Here is a 19,962-nt window from a genome sequence, read left to right on the forward strand (position 1 = left end):
CTCCCCGCACACACACATACACTCCACCAACAGTCGTTTGACCATGTTCTGAGTGGCGTCTTCTTATAACTCCTGCCCGACAGGTCATTTATAGTTTCTCCCCTTCCAGACCAATAGCATCTGATAGACCAGGAGTCCAGTGACCCTAGCAAAGAGTTGAGAATCCCAAGCCCCCACAGAGTCCTTGTTAGAATATAGATATGCAGGCCTGCCTGTAAAGGCCTATACTTTAAGAATGTAGGTGTATTTTTATCACAAAGATAGTTATAGAGGTATAAAACAAAGAATTAAAATCACAAGTCTGCCTCTGTATGAGCCTTCTCTCACTAGGATAGACTGAGGCCTTGTTCTTAGGCTAAGCAGCAGGGCCAGCCATAAACTGGGAAGGGTATGGTCACGTCCTCACATTCCAAACCAGTCACATGGAAATAAGGTGGTACTGGGCTGTTAGGAAGACGATCCTGTCCTGATAGTGCCCATCGCCACCAGATAAGAAAATGGTTAAAGAAAACTTAGTTTAATATCAAGAAATCACTTATCAGTGGTTATGGTTGTGAAACCCTCATTTCTGTATTGTTTTATCTTTATGGCCCCCACTTTTCTATTGTTAATCTGTCTGGTTTTCTAATTGTTTCTGTCTGCTGTATAATTAATTTTTCTAGGTGTAAGTTAATTAGGATCATGGGATATAATTGGTTAGAGAATTATGTTACAATATGTTAGGATTGGCTAGTTAAATTTCAGTAAAATGATTGGTTAAGGTGTAGCTGAGAATATTACTATATAAACTGGGGTTAAACAGGAAGTGGGTGGGAAAACTGGAATCATGCTTGCTGGAAGTTAACCCCAATAAACATTGCATTGTCTGCACTTCGGCTTTCTGGTCTTTTGCTGCTTGCTGTCTGCGTGACAAGAACCAGGGAAGTGGGAGGGTGGAGGGAAAGCCCTCTAACAGTTCTGAACCCTTTAGTCCTAGGGGTATTACTATCTCCTTTGCAGGGGATGATAGAACAGGGATCGGCAACCTTTGGCACGCGGCCCTTTAGGAAAACCCGCTGCCAGGCCGGGACGGTTTGTTTACCTGCAGCGTCCGCAGGTTCGGTTGATTGCAGCTCCTACTGGCCATGGTTCGCAGTCCCCAGCCAATGGGGGCTCTGGGAAGCGGCGTGGGCCGAGGGATGTGCTGGCCGCCGCTTCCCGCCGCCCCCATTGGCCTGGAACGGCCGAACCTGTGGATGCTGCAGGTAAACAAACCGTCCCGGCCCGCCAACAGATTTCCCTGATGGGCCATGTGCCAAAGGTTGCCGATCCCTGGACTAGATGATCACAAGGCTTAGAATCTATGAATCAGACCAGCCTCCCAGTTCATTATTATTATTAACAATAATGGCAGTGGCCATGATGTGCTAGGTATTTCCAAACATTCAAGAAGGGAAGGCTGCTGTCCTTAGGGGTTCACAGGGTAAGCCCCCAATTCAGCAGAGCAGCTTCTGAGTTTTAAGCCATTGCTTAAATCCATCTCTATTCAGGAAAGTACTGAAGCATATGCTTAAGCCACAATGAAGTGGTACATATGCACCTGCTTTTCTGAATAGGGATGGATTTAAGTACTTTGCTAAATCAGGGACTAAGGAGAGCAGGATAACAAATGATAGACAGATAAGATGTACTGCTTTAACCACTAAGAACATGTCTTCACTGTTAACTGTCCTAAAATGTTTGCAAGTGTCCAGTGCTAACATGCTTTTTCTGACCACACTAGTGGAAGAAGCATCTCAAGTTCCCATGTTCCAATAGATTCCCTTCCCGAAAATGTTTCATGTTGATGGTGCCACAGCTCATCCTTTCCCTTACACATCTCCTCAAGATCCCACAGCAGTCTCCTGCCTCTCTCTGTTCACATTCTGGGGCACAGGTTCCCCTCCTCCCATCTCTTTTCCACGGGTGCAAGCAAACAGCTGCTGATGGGTATCCTTCCAGTCACAGAACTCCTTGGCGCCATGCTGCTGAAGTTCCAGAGAACCCCACAGAGCTGTTCTTCCATGTAATGGACGGCTGCTGTCATGTTTCCTAGTCATGGATAAGTTCTCTCTACTCTTCCTTTTATGTTCAACAGTACTTATCTTCCGCATTGACATGGCTTTAACCGTCTGTTGATGCAACTCCTTTATCTGTCTCGCGGTGTTTCCTGGTACTCCATTTGCTTCCATATCTGCAAGAGAAAATCCCTTTATTCTTTACCTTACCAGTAGGTCTCTGTCTTTTTCTTCCCTTCCTGTTTATGTCTCTGCTCCATTCTAGAGCCTTTTGCTAACTGAAGTGTGGTGGTCACTGGAAAACGACTGTTAAAGGGAAATTGCACTTTAATTAGTAGACTCTATAACAGGGTTCTCAAACTGGGGGGTCAGGATCCCTCAGGGGGTCACAAGGTTATTACATGGGGGGTCGTGAGCTGTCAACCTCCGCCCCAAATCCTGCTTTGCCTCCAGCATTTATAATGGTGTTAAATATATTAAAAAGTGTTTTTAGTTTATAAGGGGGGGGGTTGCACTCAGAGGCTTGCTATGTGAAAGGGGTCACCAGTAAAAAAGTTTGAGAGCCACTGCTCTATAACACTCTTTAAACATCTATTGAATATCTATTAGTCATTTATTAACCCCTTATAAGCAAGTTCTAAAAATATATTGATATAAAACATACCAGCAAATAAATATCTCCACGCTTAACACAAATTATTCATATGACAGCAGTTGTTTTTCTCACATTTTATATTAAGGTGCCATTCACAAATAGATTCTAAAAGGTTAATCATTGATTAATAGATGTTTCAATAAATGGAGTAAAGATTGGTCTGAAGTTTAACGGGCTAATAGGTTGCTTATGACCACCCATAACACAGAGCATTCATGTCCGTTACATGCAGCTAGTAATCATTTATTAACCCTTTGTGAGCCATTTCTAAATGGAAGCCTACTATAAAGCATGACCCTTTTCCCCCTGCGGTGTTTGGAACTCCGACAAGGCAGCGCAAGGGACACGAAAAAGAAAATGATTAAAAGACTAAAGTAATGTTGACTGAAACCACAAACAGGAAACCGGAATCATTGATTTTCATTATCCAAAGTGGAAAATGCAAAAAGCAAGTATGCTTAATAACCTACAGTGTTATTGGGCACAGAGGTAAAGCAACTGGTTTTGTGACAACAGATGACTTTTGAGCTGACATTGTCTTCTAAAGCGCCACTCCTGAATTGGGGTGCATGCAGGCAGACTGCTTCTTACTCTTATTTTGGGGGCTTTGTACAGTTGCTAAAATCTTTGCCAAATAAATAAATAAATAAATAAATCCAGGTATATGCTTCTGATGCAGATCTAGGCCATGTCTACATGACCTGCTAAGTCGGCACCGCTGTGATCGATGCAGCAGTGCCGATTTAGCGGGTCTGGTGAAGACACGCTAAATCAATGGGAGAGCGCTCTCCCGTCAACGCCTGTACTCCACCTCCCTGAGAGGCAGAAGGTATGTCAACGAAACAGCATCTCCCATTGACATAGCGCGGTGTAGACACTGCTGTAAGTCAAGCTAAGTTACCTCGACTTCAGTTTCGTAACATACATAACTGACCTAGCGTAACTTAGATCGACTTACAGTGTTAGAATAGACCAGTCCCTAGTCTTATTTCACCTGCCCCAGGTGACATCTGCTGACTTTACTGACAAAGCCACGCCACTACTTTCCTTAACACAGCCGAGCTAGCACAGCTACGGATTCAATCCCACCATCTGCAGAGTCTTTGTAACCGGTGATGATGGAAGATGCAGGAAGAGCCCAGCATGCTTTTCACATCCCAGGTGACAGGCAGAGTCTTGCAGTCCTTACTCCAGTAAAGCTCCCTCTGAAGTCAATAGCAACTTTGCCGGAGTAAGTGCTGTAAGAGTGGACCCTGCGTTTGCAGGGCTGGGGGGAAGAAAAATCATTGCTTTGTTTTGTAAACTGAAAAAACATGATCCTGATGCCACGCGGTGAGCCAGTAGAGCTACGGAGAGGGCACTGGGCTGGGAGTTAGAAGAAGCTGTTTCTAGTCCAAGCTCTGCCACTGACCATGGGCAACTCATTTGTGTGGCCTTGGGCAAATCACTTCATCCAACTGTGCATCTGGTTCCCCTCTCCCCTTTGGTTTATTTAGGTTGCAATGTTTATATGTTTATACAGTGCCTAGCACAGTGGGGTCCCTATCTTTGTTGGAGTCTCTAGGTGTGTAGTGGGGCAGCTGCCCTACTCCTGCAGAACAAAGGTAAAAGCAGCCCTGGAGAGGGCTGCGGCTCGGAAAAGGGAGGCTGATGGGGAAAGCAGCCACAGCTGTGGCCAGCTTAATCAGGGCCCAGCTGGCCCTTAGAAGAGGGCAGTGGGCCAGAAGCTAGCGGATGCTCTCACTTTCTCTCTCTCGCTTCCTGAGAGAGAAGGGACTGGCTGCCTGGTAGCTGAGAAGGGTACCTGAGGTGGAGCAGTGCTGGGGGAGGGCAGAGGGAGCTGAGGAGCTCCAGCCTATAAAACCCCAGGCTGCAGGCCTTGCTAAGAAGGCTAAAAGGGTAGAAGAGCTAATTCCCAGGCTGACCAGCAGGAGGTGCCATGCCAATGAATCGTCACCCCGCCACAAGGTGTTACTGTAATATTCTGTTGCATTGCTCTCAGCATGCTTATAACCTTTGCAGCTCTGCATTAAGACAATGATTGCAATCAGATCTCATGTTTCAGGACTTCAGTCAGGCATCTTCAAGGGTCAGGAATGACTTTTAACCCTGATGCACAATTGCCAGATGTATTCAGAAGGGGAAGTGGGGCTAGCCTTCCTCTGAAGCATCAAGAGACTGGCCACAACTGGAGATGGGACACTGAGCAAGGTGGGCCAATGCTCTGAGGCGGTACAGAACATCACCTGAGATGCCTGGCTGGTGGGTCTCGAACATGTGCTCAGGGTCTAAATGCTTGCTAGATTTGGGGTTGGGAAGGAATTTCCCCCCAGGTTAGATTGGCAGGGACCAGCGGTGATGCGTGTGTGGGGGGGATCACATGCCCCCCCAGATTTATCAGTATGCCTCTTACCAGGATGCCCAGCAGTAAGGAGGCATCTCCCTATGTGGCACTCCCTATGTGTCCATGAAGTATGGGGAAGAAGGAAGCAGCAGGGCGGCTGGCTGCGGGCTGAGCTCCTAACCCCCATCCCCTGGGCTACATGGGGCTGCTTCTCCTTCCCTGCTGCTGGAGTCCCAGTGCTTCCCACTGTCTGCTTAGGAGACTGCCCGCTGAGGTGAGTCAAGGGGACATCCTCAAGATTGGGACGGGATGCTCAGTGCCAGGTAGCTCTGGTGGAGCCCCATCCAGCCCGAGAGTCCTGGGAGTGCATGAGGGGAGAAGGCTGTGGGGGAAGGGAGAGAGTGGGAAAGGGGTAGTAGACCCTGCTGCTGCTTTAATGCACCCCCAGCAGGTTGGGGTGCATTGAAACAGCAGCAACCTCCAATGTGCCTATCAGGAAGAATGCAATTTAGGGTGTCATATTTCCCCCTCCAACAAAAAGTGACTGCTAATTCTCCAACTTCTTGTTAACCGAGCCGATCCAGCCCCGAGCACCATCCCACCCTGGAGCCACCCACCCTGATGGCGGACGGGGGTCTGCGCATCCCCTTTTATTGGCCTTGTTTTGAGCCCTTGCTAAATCGATTGGGGATAGTTCAGGCGCGGGGCGGGGTGGGGGGGGACTTCAAGCTCTGCAAGGGGCTGGCCAGTCACAGGACAGAGAGCAGGAGGAAGAGGAGGTAGTTGTTAGTGTATGTTGTCTACCTACATATCAAGTTTCAGGGGATGGAGGCAGAGGCAACACATGGGGCGGTCACGTATCCCCACAAAACCTTCCAATTGTGCCCCTCCCTACTATCTACAGTTATCTGGCAGGGACCTTGGGGACTTCTTTGCCTTCCTCAGTAGCATGAGGCAAGGATTGTCTGCTGGGGTCATATGGGCATATCCCACCCTGCCATTGCATGGGCATCGGGCGTGGTGGCACCTCGGACTCTCCTGGGCTTTGCCTGTGGCACACAATGATTTAGGTTCTTGAGGACTGAAACACTTTTTCTAACTAAAGTTGTTGGGTTCCATATAGGGGTATCTGGGTGAAATTTAATGACCTGCAATATAGAATCATAGAACTGGAAGGGACCTCGAGAGGTCATCTGGTCCAGTACCTTGCACTCAAGGCAGGACTAATATACAAGAGGTCGGACTATGATGCACTTTAACCAGCATGATATATTCTTAGCAAAACAACCGACCTACAGCATGTGCATTTAGAGCCCCTTGGACCCTCCCACCCATGTTAGGAAAATGTGCTCTGATTGGTGCAGTTACCCTGGCACAGACCTCAAATGAAGATGTGCTACACTGACACAAAGCAAATTAAGCCACAGTAGTATAGAGGGCATTGGTCAGGGACTCGGGTATTCTAGTTCCGGCTTGGCCATAGACCTGCTGTGTGACCTTGGGCAAGTTACTTAATCTACCCTGTGCCTATCGGGAAGATAGGGATAATGGCGCTTCCCCATTTCCCAGAGCTGTCATGAGGATGAAATCTATTTACAATGAAGGAAGCCATATAAGTACACAAATAGACAAGTATAAGACCTGGTATAGAGAGAAAACATTAGGGGTCCATACTGATGTAGTGGTGACACTGGTGCATGATCTTTTAATATAGCTAAGTCCTTATGCTGTATTTGATTTATATCAAGTTCTTTTCAGACTGGTGATGTCCTTCTCTCTTTTATGGCAAACAGGTCTTCTCAAGCAAACCCGATCTCATTTTTTGAGGGCATTACAAGTTTGGTTCATAAAGGTAACTGCGTAGATGGAATCAGACTTAGACTTTTTGTAAGATTTAGTACCGCACAACATTCTGATTAAAAAATGAGCACTATAACCTATCACTAAAGCACCTGATAAATTAAGAACTGGTGAACTGACAGATCTCCAAATATAGTTGCCAACAGGGAATCGCCATCAAACGGGGTGTTTCTAGAGGGGTTCTGCAGGGATTGGTTCTAGGGCTAACACTGTTCAGCACTTTCATCAATAAATGGGAATAAATTTAAAATTGGTGCTGATAAAATTGGGTGGGTGACACAAAGATTGGGGGAGTGGTACATAATCACAAGGATAGGGCACTCAAACAGAGAGAGCTGAATTGCTTGGAAAGGGAAATCATTCAGACAATGCATTTTCTTTTAATACAGACCAATGCAAAGTTATACATCTAGGAACAAGGAATGGTGGCCATACTTAGACCAGAGGAGTGTAACCTTGAAAAAAGTGACTCTGGAAAGGATTTAGGTCTCATAGTGGACCTAGCTTCCAGTGCAATAGTGTGGCAAAGCGGCTAATGAAATCCTTGGCTGTATAAACAGTGGAGTAGTGAATAGGAGCAGGGAGCTGATTTTACTGCGGTATTTGGCATTGCTGAATTGGACAGTGGAATACCGCATGCCGCTCTGGTGCACACCTTAAAAAACATGTTGAAAAATTGGAGAGGGTGCAGAAAAGAGCCATAAAAATGATTCAAGGGCTGGAGAAATGCCTTCCAGTGAGAGACTCAAAAGAACTGAGTCTGTTTAACTTCTCAAAAAGAAGACTGAAAGGTGACTTTGATTGCCGTTCATAGGTAACTTCATGGGGAGAAATATTGGGCACTAAAGGGCTCTTCAATCTAGCAGAGAAAGGTAAATAAAGAGTCACTGGCTGGAAGCTGAAACAAGACAAATTTAAATTAGAAATAAGGCATAATTTTTTAGCAGTGAGAGAAGACATCTCTGGATGCCTTCAGGTCCAGACTGGATGGCTTTTGGGAAATTGTGCTTTGGTCAAGCACGAGTTATTGGGCACATTACAGGTGTAATTAGGGGGAGGGATAGCTCAGTGGTTTGAGCATTGGCCTCTTAAACCCAGGGATGTGAGTTCAATCCTTGAAGGGGACACTTAGGGATCTGCGGCAAAATCGGTACTTGGTCCTGCTAGTGAAGGCAGGGGGCTGGACTCAATTACTTTTCAAGGTCCCTTCCAGTTCTAGGAGATAGGATATCTCCATTAATTTAATAACTAGGTGAAATTTAATGGCCTGTGTTATACAGGAGGTCAGACCAGATGATCTACTGGTCCCCTTTGGCCTAGAATCTATTGGTATACCCACCATCACCAACAGTATTGTCGCACTGCCTAAGGCCCCAGTACCATTGTGTTGGGCCCTGTACAAATATATAACAAAGGGATGGTCTCTACCCAGAAGATGTTGTAATCTAAGTCATATTCATGATCACAGAAATAATAATAAAGATCCCAAACATCTCATTGGATTAGAAATATGGGATTTCTTCACAGGGAAAAAAATGGAAGGGAGAAACTAAACAAAAATGACTGTAGCTTTGATTGTCTCTCGCTCCAAAACCAACATTATTTTAAATAAGGGGAAATCAAACATTAGGCATTTCAAATCACACACATTAAATTCGCTTAAGATATTGTTATCCTTGTTTAGATTTGAACATATCGGGGAATCTCTTTGTCTTGCAACAATTCCTAAAAGACTGTAAGTGGCTGGATTTCCTTTTTCTGACAAAAATCTCTCCATGAATTATTTACACGATGGCTCCAATCAACACTGTTCCTGTCAGCCTCCCCAGCCAAAATGAAAGTTCACTATGTAAAGGTGCCAAGGGAATATGGCAGCCTCCCACTGCGAGTTTATAGACAGAACTAAGTCAGCACACATTATGTGTCAGAGCCGACATCAGACGGAATCAGATCCTTTGATCTCAGACCTCCACAGGAAGCTTAGATCTCAGACAAATTAGATAAAAAATGAATTTATATGTATCCTAAGGCACACAGTTGAATGCTGTATTTTGGAGAAGTGTGGCAAATATCAAAACATATAAACTGCAGCATTTCCTCTCTCTCTCTCTCCCTCTGCTTTTGTGATGGACGCTAATTAAAATAAGAAGACGAAACTCAAACTAGCCTCTTATGCAATCCACAAAATTTAGGGGAGGAGGTGGAAAAAATACCCAGTGCCAGAATACATGTGTGGATCAGTCAGGGTTCCAGGACGGGCTGAGAAATGGACTCAGATCTTTGCTCTTACCAGGCGACAGCTGGAGGAGCCCATCCAAGTTTGTAAAGGTGGAAGCCAATACTTTTTGCTGTTTGGTGGAGCCCGGTGCCCGCTGCACGGCCCTAAAGGTATCTGCTTTGGCTGTGACCTCAGAGGGAGTTGTGTTTGATCAGTAAATCATTATGAGAAAAGATTACTCTGCCCCCCCCCAAAAAAAATGCTAGAGGAGCAAAACAAGGAAAAACAGGGGAATGGGACTGCTTTTTGACTTGTGGTTTTATATAGCTGGTCAAAACATGCAACCGTGAAAAGGCCTACAGAAAAGGGACAGCAATGAATGTGTCTGGCATGGACAGTATGAAAACGTGCCCGGACTGACTCAGAAGTATGCATGATGCATATTAGAATAATCATCCCCAAATTAACTTACCTTGGTAACAATGGCTTTCATCCTGAAAGCTCCTAGAGTGCTTTATGATTAGTGTATACTAGCTATGCATATGTTCTATTATTGTTAATCACTTAGGCCTGGTTTATACTGGGGTGGGGGGTCGATCTAAGTTACACAACTTCAGCTATGTGAATAATGTAGCTGATGATGACATACTTAGATCGACTTACCGTGGTGTCTTCACTACTGTGAGTCGACTGCTGCAGCTCCCTTATCAACTATGCCTGTGCCTCTTGCCCTGGTGGAGTACAGGAGTCAACGGGAGAGTGCTCGGGAATCGATTTATCGCGTCTAGACTAGACGCGATAAATTGATCCCCGCTGGATCGATCGCTGCCCGTCGATCCGGCCGGTAGTGAAGACATACCCTTATATTGCAGTAGCATCTAGCAGCATGAAAAGGCTGAGGCCTGCTTGTCCTATGCTCTTTATGAAACTGACATTGACAAAACTGATACTGAATTGAATGGGGTCAGGATTTCACCCATAAATTCTATAGACACTTAAAAACTGAATCACACATTCACTCTCCTGTAAATTTTCAGGTCAGAGAGAGAATTCTACAGTAAATAGCTGTCCCTGTCCCAGTCTAAATGACAAAGGGTGAAATCACGGCTATGGTTGGGCAAATTACTGATATTTTTAGTTCACTGGCAATTTTGAAAAAAGGTCACCAAAAATCTGTTTTGGGTCAGGCTGAAAATAAACTTTAAAAAAAAAAAAAATCAGCAAACTGAAAAGCTGAGAAAAAAAATTGTTTGGGGTCAAACAAAATCTTTCATTTTGATTTTGACCGTTTAAAAATGTTTTTGAATTTAAAAAAAAATAAAAGTAAAGGAAATATTTTAAAAACTCAAAGCGTTTTGTCAATGTTGAAATCAAATGTTGAAGGTTGCGTACATTGTTTTTGTTTCCTAAACAAACTGGTGAAACTGACACATATTTGTGAAACATTTTATTGTCACCTAATCTTCATTTTTCACCCCAAAAAAAGTTTTGGTAAAAAATGTTTTGCCCTGCCCTTATCCTGGGCCCATAAACTAGCTGTGTGCACAATTCCTAGCCAATCAGCAGTAGCATCAGTCATAGTAATCTCAAACATCCAGCTATTGGTAAAACTGGTAAAAACACCTAAGTGACTTAGAAGCCTACATCCCAGATTCAAAAGCAATTTAGGGCATGTGCACACTTCAACTGGGGATGTAATTCCCAGCACAGAGACATACTCACTCTAGCTCTGATCAAACTAGTATTGTAAAAACAGACTGTAGAGGGGGTGGCTCGAGCAGCAGGAAGGACCAGCCATCCCGAATATATACCTGTCCGAGGTGCTAGGCCCGTACTCGCACTTCTAGCCCCTCCCACTGCTTGCATGGCGGCAGCTACACTTCTGTTTTTAGCATGCTGGGTTGATCAGAGCTAATGCAGGTCTGTATCCTTGATCAGGGAATTATATTTCCAGCCAGAAGTGTAGATGTACCTGTCGGCACTTAGGAGCCTCAGTCAGACCCATTGATTTTAATGAGATTTAGGAACCTAAGGGCTAGATTCACAAAAGGCACTTAGGTTTCAGAGCGGTAGCCGGGTTAGTCTGCATCAGCAAAAACGACAAGGAGTCCTTGTGGCACCTTAGAGACTATTATTTGGGCATAAGCTTTCGTGGGCTAAAACCCACTTCATCAGATGCATGGAGTGGAAAATACAGTAGGCAGGTATAAATACACAGCACATGAAAAGATGGGAGTTGCCTTACCAAGTGCGGGGGGAGGTCAGTGCTAACGAGGCCAATTCAATTAGGGTGGATGTGGCAACTTTTAGGCACGTTGCTACCTAGTAGAATTCAGAACCCTGGGTTAGGTGTCCAAGCTCCCTACACAGTGCATGGGGAGAGATACACACCTGAGAATGGGATTCACAAAAGCCAGCATGCTGAGCGGGGAGCCATCTAAACCAACCAATAGAAAATACTGAGCAGAGGGTGTTGCCTAAGCACCATCCCTCAAAGGGAGTTGGCACTGTAATCTCTTTGGGGCAGGGATTGCCACAATGTTTGTAACTTGTAAGCACTGAGCACATTGACGGTGCCAAAGAGAGTATAAACAATAATGATATTCAGATCCAGGGTGACATTTTTCAGGCAGGCTTATTTTTGATTTGTAAATGGAACAAATTTGGTCTGGATTATTTGAGAGGGAATAAACATACTATGGTGATGGGAGTCATCAAAGTACCAAGACAAAAGGAACCCCACAACGTCATTGTTACAGTTGCCATTTTGCCTATAGTCTCACTTCAAAGTGACCACTTGCAATTGATTTTCTGGAACACGGTGCCCATCGGGACTATCTGTTGCCAATATAGGCTGATTCTGTCACTCACATGTCAGTTTTGCCAATAACATAAACAGATATGATCTGAAAACACACGCAACAGATTGTTTGAGCAAATAAGCCATTTTTACATGGCCTTTTTTCTGACCATAACCATATTTAAGCAACGTTTTCTCTTCAATTTTGGAAGAGATGCTCGGAAACTGAGGATTTAAATAAAAAACAAAAAAATCCTGTATGGGTTAAATCTTGGCTTCATTGAAATCAGTGGCAAAACTGACACTGGGTGAAATCCTGACACTGTTCAATTCATAACTTCTATAGACATTTAAAAATTGAACCACACATTTACTCTCCTGGACATTTTTCAGTTCAGAGAGAGAATTCATTTGTAGTAATCAGCTCTAGTGGCGCAAGTGATTCATCTATCTATCTAGGCGAGATCCTTAATCTGCAAAATTATAACTTCAATCTACACAAGCTCATAGCTTGTAAGGTGCGTGAAGATCTTTTTGGTTGAAAGGGGCTTTAGAAATGTGAGTTATTCTCATTCTGCAGGCTCACCTCCTTCTATCCCAGCAATGTCTCTTTTGTTCTCTTCCCGGGCATGGTGCAGATTGGCACGAGTTGAACGCTGCTGTGGCGGGATCTGGGAGGATTTCATATTGCTCTTTGCTTGTGGTACATTAGCCTGTTCAATCTTTGTTTCTGTATTGAAATAAACAGTTACATCATTCTTAGTCCATTCAGGGCTCAGAGCCAGATACAGTATTACTTTAAGAAACAATCTATTGCTGGTGAATTGGCATCTAATCTTGTGTGCGTTCTCTCTGCCCAAAAGGGGGAGGCTTATTTTATGATTACACTTCATTGCATTTTACCTTTAGGGATCACATTTCTTCACTTCAGCAAAACTCTGTCTTCAGATCCTCACGGTATACATTGGGCATCGTTAGAAACTCAGGCTGGTCACAGCCAAGACGACTACACAGTGCAACTCAGGAGTGAGGCTTTAAACCATTTTTGGGCTTCCCCATTCCTGAGCTATTTGCATACTGGAGTCCTTCCCCAGCATAGGTTAGCACACTTTGAAGGTGCTCAAATTACGCCATCTGACTGTGAGGGAAACTGGGGATTGCTGGCCCGCAGAAAAGTCCTGACCATGCTCTGTTTCTTTCCAGCCATTCCCCTTACACTGGCAACTCTAGACCTGAGGATATTTCTGCTCTGGGGCACTCCTCCTGAAGCTATGCCAGTTTTAGGGCCACAAGATAGAAAGCATCCTTAAGTTATAACCTGGGCCTTTATATTTGCCACATCACATTGAGTTGCCTCATTATTTCCTATTCTAAATACAGGGGAAATACAGGGGCCAAGATTTAAAAAAAAAACAAAAAAAAAAAACCAGGAGCTTCACCTAGATAAGTGACCTGGAATTTCAAAGGTGCTGAGCTCCCACTGACTTCAGTACCATTGCTCCAGTACAAGGGAGAGGAGAATATGGCCTGATCTTTTTAAAATAGCCCAGTTTGGATAAAAAGGAAGTTACAACGTGCAATTGAGCTGTAGGGTGCTCTGCTTGGATGCCCTGTATTTAAGGCACTGGGCTGGGATTCAGGAGATCCGTGTTCAATTCCTGGCTATACTCCCTGCATGGCATCTTGGAAATATGACTTTCCAAAGTGCTCAGCAGTTACCACTGATGACAGTTTTGGCACCATTGAAAACCTGTCTATTACTCTCTGTGTGCCTCAGCTGCCCATCTGGAGAGTGGGATCATAATGCTTCCTTTGTCAGTTATTGTCAACTCTTTGGGGCAAGGACTAGCTGTCTTATTATGTGTATGAACAGTGCTTAGCACAATAAGACCATGAGCTCTGCTGGAGTCAGCTGAGTTCCACTGAGTCAGGCCCAATGTGTACAAGAGATATGAACAATATCAATAATACCAGCCCAGCCTGCCTTACCATTATTACGGAACTCTGTAAGGGTCATTCTTTAGACACCAGTGAAATGGGAGAGACTCTGCAGATGGAGAGCTCTCCTGGGGATTCCCACTTACTGAAACTTTTGCTTTTCTTGGACCAGCAGAATACAAGAAGACCCATAACTAGCACTGAAGCCACTGAGCCCAGCACAGCAGCAAGGACCGTGATGGATTTCTCTCCCTTGGGGATAGGGAAGATGGTAAATGGCTGGGACTCAACAGTGAAGTCAGCACCTGAGAGAGGAAAATATGTCAGATTATTACAACATTTAGGAAACATGTTTCATAGCCAGAACACCTGGTTATGGCCACTAACACAGGAACTGATGTTTGAAAATACATTCATGAAAGGGCCTAAATCACAGCCCAATGAAGTCAATGGGAGTTTTTCCATTGACTTCCACAGGCCCCGGATCAGGCCCAAACAGAACATGTAACCAAACCTTTCTTGAACTGACAAAGCTGCTAGATTAAAGGCACGAACTATTGCTATCGGTTCCCGACCAGCTATCTGAGTGCCGATCATTGGAAATTTGAAATTGTTCTCGGCTATCAGACTTAAAGCCATGATCCAGCAAAAGGCACTTTGAGAATGTCTTCAACAGAACTATTCACGTCTTTAAAGTTGAGCACATGCTCTGCTGGACTGGGCCTAAAGTGCTGTTAATCTTCTCCACAGTGTTGGTTAAAACATTATAAATAAGCAGTAGGAATATCATTACTATTACTAGTGCAACTATTAACTGTCACATATTGTACACATTGTATATAACACCCTTTGTCCAAAGATACCACATCATTCTATAAGCTGATTAGGAATCACTTCACCCACCATTTAAATGCAGCATTTCTTTGGTGTATACAATAACGCTGCGCAAGAATATGAAACAGAATGTGAAGATCACAGTTGAAACTACACAAGCAAAACTGGGGGGTGGACAGAATGTAATCTGGTTGAAATTTAGCCAGATCACCTGGGCCAAGACACCCCTGTTATAACCTGATTTTGTCATCAATCCCAAATCTGCAACTCTGTTAACTTTAATGGAGATTTGTTTAATGTACTTGTCTGAGTTATATTTTCAGTACAAATGTCTAAGAGGCTTATTTGCTGATTTATTTAAAAAAACACAAACATTGTCAGATGGGGACATGAAGGCAGGTGTAGTACCTGAAACTACTTTTATTTGAACTTGACTAGATTTCAACTTGCCCTTGTCCCTTTAAACAAACTCAGGCTCCACTGGAACAATGTGGCAAGCAAACTGCAACTGACCAGAAGTGGCGTGCAGACATTTAAACATAGGGACTTTTAGTAATAGTGGATCAAGGTTTCTCAAGGTAAATCTACACTACAATTAAAAACTCATGGCTGGTCCATCCCAGCTGACTCGGGCTCATAGGGCGGAAGTTAAGGGGCTGATTAATTGCAATGTAGACGTTCGGCCCAAGTGCTAGGAACCTGGCAATTGGAGATTGCCAGGTTCGTAAAGTGCAAGGTGGGAGGATCCCAGAACTTGGGCTGCAGCCTGAGCCCGAATGTCTACACCACAATTAAACAGCCCATTAGCCTCAGCCCCACGAGTCTGAGTCAGCTGGCAGAGGCCAGCCATGGGTGATTGAAGTGTAGGCATATCCTGAGACATCTAGGACTCAAATGAAACCAGAATTTAAGGGCTGGATCCAACTCCTATTGAAGTCAATCGTAAGATTCTCATTGACTTAAAAGGGAGTTGGATCAAGCTCGTACAGACCCATATCACTACAGGGAATGATACCCAGAAGCAAACAGCAAGCCTATGCAACACTGGGTATGTCTGCTTTGCAATCACAGAGGTGACTGCAGTGGCTAGCATACCCGTGCTAGCTTTAATCTAGTTAGCATGGCTAAAAATAACAGTGAAGACACAGCAGGGCAGTCTTCAGCACGGGCTGTACAAGCCTCTGGGGACATACTTGCATTGCCAGCCTGCACTGAAGCATACTGCTACACCTTCACTGCTAATTTAGCTGTGCTCGTTAGATTAAAGCGAATGCGCGTCTGCCAGCCTGTGCCGCGATCCCACCTCTGATTGCAGTGCAGACATACTCACCCGTGGAAATAATCTGCTCCCTCCAACCAATGCCACTATTCAGCTGGGGCCTCCACATTTAGCACCAGCTGCATCTTCAAGGATAGCCCCATCTAGGAATCTAAAAGGGAGGTCAAAGGGGCATGAATAATTACGGCAGGCTGCGCATGCAAAACTAATGATAGAATTTGATCCCAAGTGCCTGGGAAATTACTTTTTTAGTTTGTTTATCATAGATGCCAAGAAAGCATCTGCTATAAATGTCCAGCATGCAGTACACTCTCCAACACAGTTCCCACTGAAGGAGATTTAAAAGGCAGAATTATCTATGTTACTCAGAGTGTATTTTTTATGATGTATGTTAAAAATGTACAGTATTCTGGTTTAAATTAGTCAAAGATCATGCAAAATGAAACTGCTTTTCATGCTGCTGTCTGAAAAGATCTCTCAGCACAGTCCTTATTAGCTAACAGTGTAACAAAAGGGATCCAGGTTTGACCTTCATTCAATGGGAAGATCTTCTAACTTCACTGCAGTAGCTTTTGCAGTGAATTTGCAACATACCACACTTCCAGTTTACGGGCCAGAGCCTGCTGGGAGCTGAGTTCCTCCTGATGCCAGTGGGAGTGCAAGCAGTGGGAGCTGAGGTTCCCAGGAACTTGCAGGAATGTACCCCACAGCAGAGCCCAAATGCTCACAGTTTAAGGGGACATAGGTATTTTATGCACCACAATTTAGTCTTTCTAAAACTGGGGCCATTACACACCTGAGATGTTTAGACACTAATTTGTGAGTTCTTTAACATTTCAGTGAAATATTCCAGGCTACCACAGAGCTGGATTAAGGCAATCCAAGGTCCTAGCCACACGATCACATGGGCTCCCTATGGTTCTGCCTCTACCCCGTGGCCTGAGCCCCTCCCAGCAGAAACTCTTCCCTCAGGACCAACCAGGGTGCAATTGCTTCAGTGGGTGGACTGGGCCATCTGCACTCTCCTCTTCCTGCCACGAACACAGACTCCTCTGCTAGATGGTACTGGCAAGCCCCCCGCCCCCCAGAAGAGTGGGTCTTGGAGTTAACACTGCACCGAGAGGTATGGGGCAGTTCAGAGCTCTTGTTTCAGGCTCTCTGCAATCTCAGACAGACAACACTGCATTGGCTTCACTTAAGTCAGGTTTCCAAGCTTTTCTTCACAACCATCAGGACAAGAGACCTATTTTTTAAAAAAATGAAGGCTCAGAGTCTGATATAATCACATGACTCCAGACTGTGGGGCCCTAGGCTCAGACTTGTAGGGCCTAAGCCTGAATATAGCTTTCGACTGCCAGTCTTGCTCCCTGACTATTGTGTTCCAGTACATTGGGAGGTGAAATCAGTGCTTTGAGATATGCATATACATTGATCTCATTCCTTCCTGTGTTGCCTTCGGATGCTTTTAAAGACTTTTCCATGACTAAGGTATAGCAAGAACAATGTGGAGATATATCATGGACCTTACCTGGAGGTGAAATAACAGTGAAAATGAGGTACCAGTTTGAGCCTGAATTGGAGATTGCCAGGTTCGTAAAGCTAGCCCGTCCATCTCGAACCTCTACTCTGGTGTGCCCTGAACAGCAAAACACAAGGACACTGGGAGTTAACAACCTTCTGCTGAATATCACCAAAAGCAAGCTCCTAGATCGCAAAGAAAACTCAACAGGCCAGATCTTCAACTTTTGCAGATCTGCACAGCTTCTACGACTTTAACGGCGCTACCCCAATATACACTAGCTGAGGGGGTGGCCCCATGATCTCTGACACGAGTAACAGACCTATGTTGTAAAATTCAGAACCAGGTCCGAGTTGCCCCAGAGTTCAGAGCAGACCAGATCTAGGGTCATGGCTTAGTTCACTATAGAGATAGGGCCCACCTATGAAGCTCCATTTTAGGAAGATAGGAAGTATGGGCCATTGATTAAGGTGTTAGGCTGGGGCCAGGGAGACCTGAATTCAATGTCCTACTTTACTACAGACTTCCTGTGTGACCTTGGAAAAGTCACTTAGTTCCCCATCTATAAAATGAGGACAACCGCACTGCCCTGCTTTGCAAGAATGGTATAAGAATAAATCCACTAAAGAAAGTGAGGTACTATGGTAGTGGGAGACAGATAGACAGATAAGTACCTTAGACAGATCCAGTACCTCATTTTCCCAGAACTGGGGGCTGCTTGTATGCAATGATTTGGTTTGATACAGCTCTAGTGTTAACGTATCTGAATCTGAGAAGAATGATGCCACGGGCACTGGAGCTCTGAGGGGATTTTTAGTGGGATGTTGATTGTTATCCAAGCCAAAGAGAGAGCCTCCAAGAAGCAGCAGCAGTTTATTGTTTTAACCCAGAGGTGGGCAAACTACGGCCCGCGGGCCACATCAGGCCCGCGGGACCGTCCTGCCCAGTCCCAGAGCTCCTGGCTTGGGAGCCTAGCCCCCAGCCCCTCCCCAGCTATTCCCCGTCCTTCACAGCCTCAGCTCACTGCGCCGCCGGCGCAATGCTCTGGGCGGTGGGGCTGTGAGCTCCTGGGACAGCGCAGCTGCAGAGTCCGGCCCCTGACCCAGTCGCTGTGCTGTGTGGTGGCGGTGGTGGCGGCGTGGCTCGGCTCCAGCCAGGTGGCGCAGCTGTAGCGCCACCGGTGCTCCAGGCAGCGCGGAAAGGGGGCACGGAGCGGGGGGGGGGGGGGGGGGGAGGGGGGGCAGGAGGGTTGGGGGGGGGGGGGGGGGGGGGGGGGGGGACAGGGTGTTGAATGGGGGCAGGGGTCCCAGGGGGGGCAATCAGGAAGGAAGAGGGGTTGGATGGGGTGGCAGGGGGCGGTCAGGGGACAGGGAGCGGGGTGTGTGTGGATGGGGTAGGGGTCCCGGTGGGGCTGTCAGGGAACTGGGGGTTGGATGGGGCAGAAGTCTCGGAGGAGGCAGATAGGAGGTGGGGGCCGGGCCACGACCCCCTCCCCTAACCGGCCTTCCATACAATTTACGAAACCCAATGTGGCCCTCAGGCCAAAAGGTTTGCCCACCCCTGTTTTAACCCCTTTCCTGCTCCAGCCTCTCAGCTGTACCGGACACATGGAGAAGCTCTATAGGTCTGTTTTGCCCTACCTGCAGGGTAAATGAGTGGTATAAAACTCTCTTGAGTGGTACACAACTTTGAGTTAAGGAGCGGATTTCTGATGTGCAAAAAACAACAGCATAAGCTAATTCATTCCAGCCAGACAGCTGCAACAACCACTGGGGCAGAACATTCCTTCGATTTTCTGCAGTACATTTTGGCCCAAAAACTAGTTGTGCATAACTAGTGTAGCATGGAAGAGAGCCCCTTGCACACAGGTTATTAAACAGTCATCAGATGGCAGTGGCTTTTGTTCATTCCAAGTGCTGCCTTCCTTTCAGAAGCCTTGGAATGACTCAGGCCATGAAGTTTCAATGGGATGGTTGTCATATGATCAAACAAGTGGATCTGTCTCAGCTAGAAACTTGTAAGACAAAAAATCTCTGTGAAATGTTTTAAGATTAAACCTGAGGCCTTGATTCTCCTGAGGCCTTGCACTTTGTGTTGTCATTTACACCTATGCAATATGGGTGTCCATTCTGACCCAGTAAGGTTTTACCCCCAAATTTGCATTCACAATGATTTCTATCTCAGCGGGGTCATTTAAAAGATACCCTTGATACTGCAACAGGCTATCTCCATTTTATTTTCTGAGTCTTTGAGTACCAGCCAAATCTTGGTCTATGTGGAATGCTAGCCAAGTCTTGAGCTTCATGCAGGCTCATGGAATGAAAGTGGCAGTGTTCTTGAAGATTGACAAACTTTCTAAATATTGCTTCAGGTGAGGGTTAGAAATCAGAACTTCCTTAGGATGCTGGACTCAAACCAGAGATCACAAAGAAAACTCCCTTACTTGCTGAAAGCCTCCATACAATAAGTCCTTTCTTTA

At 45.5% G+C, this 19,962-nt stretch overlaps 1 protein-coding gene across 1 annotated transcript in view; it reads right to left on the reverse strand.

Moving 5' to 3' along the window:
* Positions 1-1,281: 1,281 nt before the first annotated feature.
* The window catches only part of PKHD1 (PKHD1 ciliary IPT domain containing fibrocystin/polyductin), a 309,667-nt gene continuing 290,986 nt past the window's right edge, over positions 1,282-19,962 (reverse strand). Inside the window, exons 57-60 of the mRNA XM_034766923.1 lie at positions 17,493-17,600; positions 13,998-14,156; positions 12,500-12,643; positions 1,282-2,212 (exon numbers count right to left, since the gene is read on the reverse strand). Coding sequence (XP_034622814.1) covers positions 1,863-2,212; positions 12,500-12,643; positions 13,998-14,156; positions 17,493-17,600 — 761 coding nt within the window. The 3' untranslated portion in view covers positions 1,282-1,862. The remainder of the gene's footprint in view (positions 2,213-12,499; positions 12,644-13,997; positions 14,157-17,492; positions 17,601-19,962) is intronic.

This window comes from Trachemys scripta, chromosome 3, assembly GCF_013100865.1.
Source record: "Trachemys scripta elegans isolate TJP31775 chromosome 3, CAS_Tse_1.0, whole genome shotgun sequence".
NCBI classification, from domain to species: Eukaryota; Metazoa; Chordata; order Testudines; family Emydidae; genus Trachemys; species Trachemys scripta.